At 34.9% G+C, this 9,600-nt stretch overlaps 1 protein-coding gene across 1 annotated transcript; it reads right to left on the reverse strand.

Annotated features, from left to right (window-relative positions):
* Positions 1–8,193: 8,193 nt before the first annotated feature.
* Positions 8,194–9,123, reverse strand: LOC136175712 (olfactory receptor 4A47-like). The gene has a single exon (XM_065945953.1). It carries the CDS (start codon positions 9,121–9,123, stop codon positions 8,194–8,196), a length of 930 nt encoding a protein of 309 aa, XP_065802025.1.
* Positions 9,124–9,600: the final 477 nt, after the last annotated feature.

The following is a 9,600-nucleotide window of genomic DNA, read 5'->3' on the forward strand; positions in this document are numbered from 1 at the left end:
GGTGTACAATAAAGAGTATTTGATACATATATATATATATATATAGCAAAAAGGTTGCCATAGTAACATTAGCTATCACATTCATCACCTCACATAATTATAGTTTGTGTGTATGAGGCGAGAACATTTAAGATCTACTGTTAGCAATGTTCAGCATATAATCAATATTGTTAATTGTTGTCATCATGTTGTACATTTGACCCATAGAATCTGCTCATCTTAAAACAAAAGTGTGAACTCTTTGATCAACATCACCCACTTTCACTTATCCTCAGCTGCCAGTAATCAATACTGTACTCTCTCCTCTGAGTTTTACCTTAAAATCCACATGAGTGATACCATATAGTTTTTTTAATTTCTGTTTCACTTAGCCTGATGCCTTTAATGTCCCTTTATATTGTCACAAATGGCAGGTGCTCCTTATTTTATATGGATGAATTATATTCCGATAGATATATTTTTCTCAATCCATTCATCTGCCAATGCACATTTTGGTGATTCCCATGTCTTGGCTATAGCGATAAATAAACATTTATTAAATAAATAAATAAACATTTACTTGCAATAAACATGTAAGTACAGAGATCTCTTCAGATTCCTGACTTCATATTCTTGGATATTTACACATAGTAGGATTGCTTATTCACATGGTACTTTTATTTTGTTTGAGAAACTTCCATAACTTTCTCCATTGTGGCTGAACAAATTTAGATTCCCAAAAACAGTATAGAAAGGTTCCATTTTGTCTGTCCTAACCAAGATTCATTGTCTTCTATATATGTCAAATAGCCATCCTAACAGGCATGAGGTGATATCTCATTATGATTTTCATTTGAATTTCCTCTTTGATTAGTGATATTGAGGAACTTATCAGGTTCTTATTGGCATTTGTCGATTTTTTTTTCTGGAAATATATATGTTCAGGTTATCTGCCTATTTTTAATTGGGCTATTTCTTCTTACATTATTTAGTAGATGTTCCTTATATATTTTAGATATTCACTCCTTATGAGTATATGATTTGCAAATATTTGCTCCAACTCTATAGGTTATATTTTCATTTTGTTTCCTTCCTTATAGAAAAATAGACTGAATCTAGAATTTGAGATCCTGGACTTTAAGCTGATGCTGTCATGGGATGAGACTTAACTGACCTGATAGTTTTCCCTACTCCCTCTAGGAGCCCTGAGCTGACATTTTACAAATCTGACAACCTCACTGGACAATGTCTATATAGCTCTGTATCTATATGGAGAAGGAAGAGATGAACCAGAAGGGCTTTCTCTTCTATCTATCCCTGCTAAGGCATCATTCATATACCTGAAGTCGTTTTCGGACCCTCCTTAAAAGCCAAGCAATATACTGATTACTAGAGAGTGACATCACTCCTTGCCACATAAAAGACTTGTTAAATCAACTCCTGCCTGAATTCATTATGGTCAGGTACAGAGCAGTGAATGGAAAGATATAACCCTGTGTGTTTGGACAGATATAGGCTGGTGTGTGATCACATCAAATACATATGCATATGCATATACAAATGCATCCATATCAGTAGTCAGATACTGATCCATGTGTGGTCAGATACAGACATGGGTGTGTTCACTTACAGACACAAATATCCAATTGGGTAGAAACCTACATAACATTGAATATGTATGTACAGGTGGTCACAGTGATTTATATGAGGTTGGATACAAATTTGAGAGTGTAGTAGGATAAATACTTTAGTTGTTGAATACAGGCCTATGAATGTTGGGATACAGACATATGCCTGTGGCTTTGAGAACTGAGCTGTTGTTCATGTCAGCAAAGGATACTGATCCTTTCTGAGCAGCTCATTGAAGATGTGAATCAAGTGTAAATAAGAGAGTTTTCTTTTTCAAAAAGGAAAACAAAGGAAAGGTCCATAAACACTTTTTGGAGATGATTGCATATGTTTATTGAGACATTAATCAGTCTTTCACAGTGTGTATCTTATTCTGGGTGGAAAAACAAAATATTTAAGCATGTCATTTTCCTTAAAATAAATACATAGACTCATGACACTATAAATTTATCTTTATGGGAAGATTTCAAACTTTGAAAATTACCCCAAATTTTGGTGTCTCAGATGGTAAAGAATCTGCCTTACATGAAGAAGACCTGAGTTCAATTCCTGAGTTGAGAAGATCCCCTGGAGAAGGGAATGGCAATAATGTCATCATGGAACGTCATGATGACATCCCACTCCAACTCTCTTGCCTGGAGAATTCCATGGACAGAGGAGCCTGGCGGGTTACAGTCCATGGGGTCACAGAGAGTCGGACATGACTGAGTGACTAACAGTTTGTAGTGAAGGAGGGGAAGGTTGAGGAGGAGGAAGAGGAGAAAGTGCTCCAAAATTGAATATTCTAGGTAGTGTAAAATCTGACATACTAAATAGAATAATATCAAATTAACTGAAATTAATAATTATGTTGGTAGACTATATTATCTGCAGAGGAAAAGAGGCTTAGGTATTTCCTCATCAAAAGCAAAATAAATGCTAATGGGTGGGGAATAGTTTCAAAAGTTGTTTTAAGAAACAAACAAGAGGTTAAAATTTATAAAATCATTGCGAGGAAATGGAATTTTCCAAAAGAATGTGTTAGAAAAAATAAAACAGTGAAAAAATATTAAAATAGCATGCTTATATATTTTTCTAATTATATATAAATACATAGGAAATAAGTTACTTAGCAAATGTCAAAGAAGAGTAAATATCTATAATAAGTATATGTATTTTTTCTGTAAAAAGTGTTAGTCAAAATTTATCAGTAAATATTCTCACTCCAATAGATCAAGAATTCAAAAAAATTGGAAAAGCCTATAAAGTGGGTGTTGTATCCCCTATATTGGACAAGGAATAGAAAACACAAAGTCAATGAAAAAGCTTTCCCTGACTTCAAGGAACTTGTAGATAAATAAACACAGGCAATTCACAAAGCTATTTACCTCATCACTTGAAATAAAAAAACAAATTTGAAAATTAACTAAATATCTCTGATTGGTTTTTTGGGCTACTGTTAAAGAATACCACCCACTTAGATAAACTAATAATAAACAATTATTTTTCTCAAGTTTGGTGGCTAGAAAACTAAGGGACCAAAACAGATTCTGTATCTGATGAGTCCTCCTCCCTAGTTTATAGACAGCCATCTTTTTTCCTATGTCCTTACATAGCAAAAGGGTCATGTGAGCTCTCTGATGTCTCTTCATAATGGCATTAACCCCAATCAGGGATTCCCTCACAGCTCAGTTGGTAAAGAATCTGCCTGCAATGCAGGAGACCACGGTTTGATTCCTGGGCCAGGAAGATCCACTGAAGAGGGGATTGGCTCCCCACTCCAGTATTCTTGGGCTTCCATTGTGGCTCAGCTGGTAAAGAATCCTCCTGCAATACAGGAGACCTGGGTTCGATCCCTGAGTTGGGAAGATCCCCTGGAGAAGGGAAAGGCTATGCACTCCAGTGTTCAGGTCTGGAGAATTCCATGGACTGTATAGCCCATGGGGTCTCAAAGAGTCAGACACAGCGACTGTCACACACACACTATAACCTCAATCATCGGAATGCACCTTCATGACTTCGTCATCTCCCAAAGGCCCCCTCCAAACAGTACCACACTAGAAAGGAACTAAGTTATGATTCTGGAGAGGGACACAAGATTTTGTTTCTATAGCAACATCCAAAAGTCAAGGAACGAATTATTTAAGATTTGGTAAACCAAAAGTTTGCCATTATTCAGTGAATAGTATTGTGTTTGAGAAGGCTTTGAGAAATAGAAGAAATATAAGACATTTGAATGTAAGAACTCTCCATGTAAAAGGTATAAAAATCAGGATATGAGATTTCTCATTTAGTATCATTTACAAGTGAAAAGCATCCATTGTTGCATATCCTTAGCCCCACAGGAATCCAGGCTGAATAAGGGAGACAGAATAACAAGTTTCTTCAAGCACGTGCTTCTAACCGTATTAGAGGCAGTTAATATTTTATTTCAAGCTGTTTCAGAGAAAGAGGGAGGATTTTATGAATGATGTCTCTGTCAAACAAAACAGTATAGTCTGGACTCTTTATTACCTGACAATCTGTGTTAGTTATGTCCTGGTGACTCGGGGAGGTAAAGGATTCTCCTCCAATGCAGGAGGCACAGGAAATACAGGTTTCAGCCCTGGGTCAGGAAGATCCCCTGGGGAAGGAAATGGCAACCCACTCCAGTACTCCAGCCTGCAAAATTCCACGGACAGAGGAGCCTGCGGAGCCACAGTCTATGAGGTCACAAAGAGTTGGACATGACTGAGCGACTAAGCAGTGCATGTTGGTCTCATAAATGGTTTGACTTGTCTTGACTAAATCTGTGTTTCATTAATAAGAGAAACAAGAATGGCATATATTGTCAGAATCTTTCTTAACAATGATATCACTTAAAATATCTGTTGTCAAGTTCCATAATGCATATTTGAAGCTCATGAATGATGAATTATGCTAAATTTATGCATAAAAGACAGAGCCTTCATCTCTATAGAGGTTATGAAACACTATAAACAAAGAAACAGGGATATTGAAAAATAGTGGAGGTTTTACCAGAAATTCTAAAGTATCAGGGAAGGTGAAACAATCATCTTTATAAAAATTTAACTCCTAACAAAGCTGGTAAGCTTCAGGAGAGAACATGATTGTCCAACTGGAAAATAAGTAAGATTTGGTTATTTTTCTGCATTTGCACCATGCTTATTCAGATTATTCATGTAGCCTCTTCATGATAAATATTACAACTCTGAAACATTCTTTGACTTTAACATTCTAAGTAACATAAGCAAAATAGTATATGAAGAGTACCTTACAGATGGAAGAATAACTCATGTGCCTCAAATATTAATATGTGCTGTCTTTGTGTGAAGAGCAGTGAACCAAGATTTTATGTCATATTTCTTGTATTTTTTTTAATTTGTAATGAACCTTATTAATTCTAAAAGGTCAGTTTTTAAGAGAGAAACATAAAATCTTCCATTAATTAAATAAATTTAAAATATTAACTATAGCTTAGCTTATCATATAGAAAATAAATTTGTAGTCTCAAGAGACCTTTTACAACCATAAACTATATATTCTGAAGAAATTGTGGAAATCTTTAAAAAATGTGTTTTGAACATAATATATACTTTGAACTAAAAAACTAATGAAAATATTAAAAGCATATTTTGATTATTAAGACTTTTCAATGCAGGGGTGCAGGTTTGAACCCTGGGTGAGGAACTAAAACCCCATGTGCCTTGTGGCACAGAAAAAAAATTTTTTAATTTTAAAATCATGATTTCTTAAAAAAAAAAAAAAAAGATAAAGAAATTTTCCCGGTACATATATTGAATAACCATTCTGTCTCCCAATACCCTGTAACATCATTACTTCCAGATACAAAAATCCGTATATTTACTATTCTATTTCTTAGCTTTCTCTTTTGTTCAATCAGTGTACATATTCATGAGCCAGTACCACAGTGTCTAAATTACTACAGTGTTTCAGATACTATTGTGATATCTGAAAAAAATTCACTATTTAAAGTACCAATATTCACTCTGTTATACTAGATTATTTCAGTGGGTCAAGAATTTGATCCATTCAGCTGAATACTTCTGTCTCCACCTCTCTCATGACTGCAGTGAGAAATTGTCAGACTGAAGTCATCTAAAAAGTTTATTCACTCCTACATCTTGTACCTAGGCTTGGAAACCTTGAAATGGGGACTGAAATAGCTCATACTCCTTGAGATCATAAGGGTGGGTCCTAATCTGATAGAACCGGCATCCTTATAAGAAGTGGAAGGGGCAAAGAGCTTTTTCTCTTGCTCAAGTGCACAGAAGAAAGGCCATGCAAAGACAGAGTGAGAAAGTGCCCAATGCAAGGTAGGAAGAGAGGATTCACCAGAAACCAACCTAGATATCACCTTGATCTTGGACATCAGCCTGCAGAACTATGGGAAAATAAATGTCTGTTGTCTAAGCTCCACAGTCTGTAGTATTTTGTTATGGCAACCCATGCAGACTAAGGTGACAATGATAATGATAAAAATAATAATAATAATAATGTAGGTCTGGTGAACAGAGGCCTGAACTGAACAACCAGAACTCAACTCAGGAAAATTGTGTTCCCTCATCCAATTACCAGATGCAAATATTTTTCAAACCAAAAGATTTTTGAATTCACATATTCTTGAATAAGATGTATGCAATATGACCACAAATAGGTGGCATAAATCTTCATTACAATCTATGGATCTGATACCATTTAGTTTGTGGATAGGGATTCTCAATTCTCTGAAGATACAAATGCTTTCTCAATCAAATGTTACTCAAAATACTAACTCAATGTAGTTTTTACCAGACTAGCTTACTGAAATTTAATTTTAAAATGCAAATATGCAAAAATAGACATAGTTCTGATAAAAAATTAGCAGTGAAGGAATCCTAGGCTTTTAAGATAGTAAAGTATATTCTAAATCAAATGTACACAGTTACATTGTGTGTTAAATGGTACATGAATAAAGACATCAATAGAATCTAATGGAGGAATGAATTTGATGCAAACACATGCCACGTTTACAAAGTTAGGATATCAAAGCCATGGGGAACAATAATTATGCATCTAAAATAATGACAATCTAGAAAAATAATTAAAATATAATCCCTACTTATCTCTTTATATCAAAGGAAAATGTAACCATAAAATATAAAGACAAAAAATTGAGTGTTGAAAATGTGAAGAATATTTTGACAACATTGAGTTAGACAAATTCAAGATATAGAGGCAAAAAATATTGATAGAATTAATTATGCAAATGTATAAATATTTGTCCATGCCTCAAAATATTCTTCACATTATTTAAAAAATTAAAAAATAAATAACAAGCAGGAAAAACAGTAATCCAAACACAGGGTAATAGGAATAATTAGTGTGTAACTCAATCATTAATATCAGTATGGAACAGTGTCAGCAGTCAAATACACACAAAAGTTCATTAATAGGCAATTCATGAAAAAGGACTGCAAATCATTTAAACAAGGATGATACTCCAATTCAATTATGTTTATTGAATATCAATTAAAGTATACAAATGAAACAATTTGTTTAATCACATTTTCATATACCATAGATGTTTATCAAATCCTAGTGGTTCAGCATGTTGTCAAATGTATTTTCCAAAGTAAGGAGAGTAATAAGTTTGTTCAAACTCATAATGACATTTTTGCAATAGCTATGAATATCAATATTTTAAATACACATACCACTTAACTCAACAATTCCACTTCTAGAAACTCATGCTGAGAAAATTTTAAAAAGACTTCTTTGCAGAATTATTTATTGTAGAAAAGGAGAACGAACTTGAAGAAAATTGGATACCTAAATTTTAGAGACTTTTAAAGAAGTTGAGCAGTATGAGAAAACTAGAATGAGTTAGATCTGTGAAGACTGTATGGAAAGATCTTCAGAAAACTGAGCTACAAAATGCAAATTTATACACAGAGATTTACAGGCAAACACACATGAAAATATGCTTCTTTTGCAAAAATTATTATTTGAGTAATCTTAGAAACAGTATAGTGACTACATCTGGAAAAACTGGGAAACTCTGATATTGGTTGGACAGGAGGTACATTTTACATGATTCTATTTCTGTAGGGATTCTATTTTTTAACATTTACTATTATCCATCATACTTTCAATTTCCTATATAAAGGAAACTGTTACACTAAATTTTCATATGTAGCAAATAAAAGTGAATGAAGAGGATAGAATATATAGTATAAAATATTTTCATTAGTACAATAAAAAGTGAGGATAAAAGGTAAGAATCTGGTTACAAAAAATGAGAAAGTAATAAAAGTAATGCATATTAGTTAATTATTTCTGTAATTCTGACCAACACATTACATATGAGTTATTGACTCTATTTTAAATCCATTTCAACTTTCCAGTTGCAGTGATAAACTAGACATTGATGTTTACATTCAAGGAGGGTAACTACTAATAATAACATAAACAAATATTCTATTCTTTAATAAAACTCATGATAAATTATTCAGAGAAAAGATAAGTTTTCATCAAAACAATAGACTTTGATATTTGAAGTAAATTCCTAGTGTTAAACTACTTTCTCTGTAATGCACAATGCACTTATTTGCTACTTGATCTCACTTTTTCTGTCCAGAGCTTCTTCATAGCATTCATGATCTCAGAACTTCTTAGACTATAGATTAATGGGTTCAGCATGGGGCTTATGACTGTATAAAACACACTCAGTGATTTGTCAATGGGGAAGGTCTTAGCCGGTCTTGCATACATGAAAATGCAGGGAACAAAGAAGCAGACAACCACGGTGATGTGGGAGCCACAGGTCTGGAGGGCTTTCCGCCTCCCTTCCTGACTCAGGTTCTTCAGAGAGCGCAGGATGACTCCGTAGGAGGCGAGTAAGAGCAGAAACAAAAGAGTGCACATCAGTCCTCCATTGGCCACCTCTAAAATGCCGATGGCAAAGATGTCAGTACAGACGAGTTTCAACAAGGGGAACATGTCACACATAAAGTGGTCAATGACATTGGGGCCACAGAACGGGAGCCCATAAACAGTGCCAACTTGAATAATTGAGTGCAGAAAACCTCCAACACAGGACGCCAGCAGCAGCGCAACACACACCCTCTGCCTCATGATCACCAGGTAATGCAAGGGCTTACAGATGGCCACGTAGCGGTCATAGGCCATCACCAGCAGAAGGGATATCTCAGATCCACCAAAAAAGTGCTCTGTAAACAGCTGGGTCATACAGGATTCAAAGGATATGGTATTCTCCCCAAAGAACAAGTCTGAAATCAATCTGGGGGAAGCAGAAGAGGAATAAACTAGATCTATAAATGATAAACTACCAAGAAAAAAGTACATCGGTGAGTTCAGGGTCTTACTGACAGCTACAGTCGCAACAATGAGCAGGTTGCCCACTACAGTGAAGACGTAGAAGAACAAGAACAGAACAAAGAGGACTTTCTGCTCCTTCGGGTTCTGTGTGAGGCCCGAGAGGATGAAGTAAGTCACATTGCTCCTCGGTTCCATCTAGTCTGTGTAGGTGCCGTGTTCACGTGTTAGAGGCAGTGAGCCTACAGAACAAGGGGGAAGTTTTTAAGTGAATTATAAATTTCATCCTTTGCTACAAATTCAATTAAAAGAATGTGTGTGGAGAATCTTTTCATGTCCAATGTGTTATTGACATTTTAATTGCCAAGTTGAATAACGCAGAGTTCCTTGCCCTCAAGATATAACACACGACTAGGGATCAGATAATTCCAGACCCGTGCATCAAGTTATAAGGATATTCACAGGAGTTAAGAGTCACAGTAAAGGAATATATCAATCAAAAGAGAATCAGAGAAGAATTTCCAGAAGAATTAATGCTTCAGCTGAATTTTTTTTAAGTGAATTAGCAAGAAAGGACAGAAATGGACTTCAGTGAAGTCACAAAGAGTAAAAGTGAGACTCACTCAAGGTAATTTACATGATCAATGTGAGTAGATCAAATCATGAAAAGGTTTC

The sequence above is a fragment of the Muntiacus reevesi genome, chromosome 9 (assembly GCF_963930625.1).
Source record: "Muntiacus reevesi chromosome 9, mMunRee1.1, whole genome shotgun sequence".
NCBI classification, from domain to species: Eukaryota; Metazoa; Chordata; class Mammalia; order Artiodactyla; family Cervidae; genus Muntiacus; species Muntiacus reevesi.

What these genes read in the sequence shown, in the direction of transcription:
- LOC136175712 (XM_065945953.1), bottom strand. Translation starts at nt 9,123, where the DNA reads ATGGAACCGAGGAGCAATGTGACTTACTTCATCCTCTCGGGCCTCACA.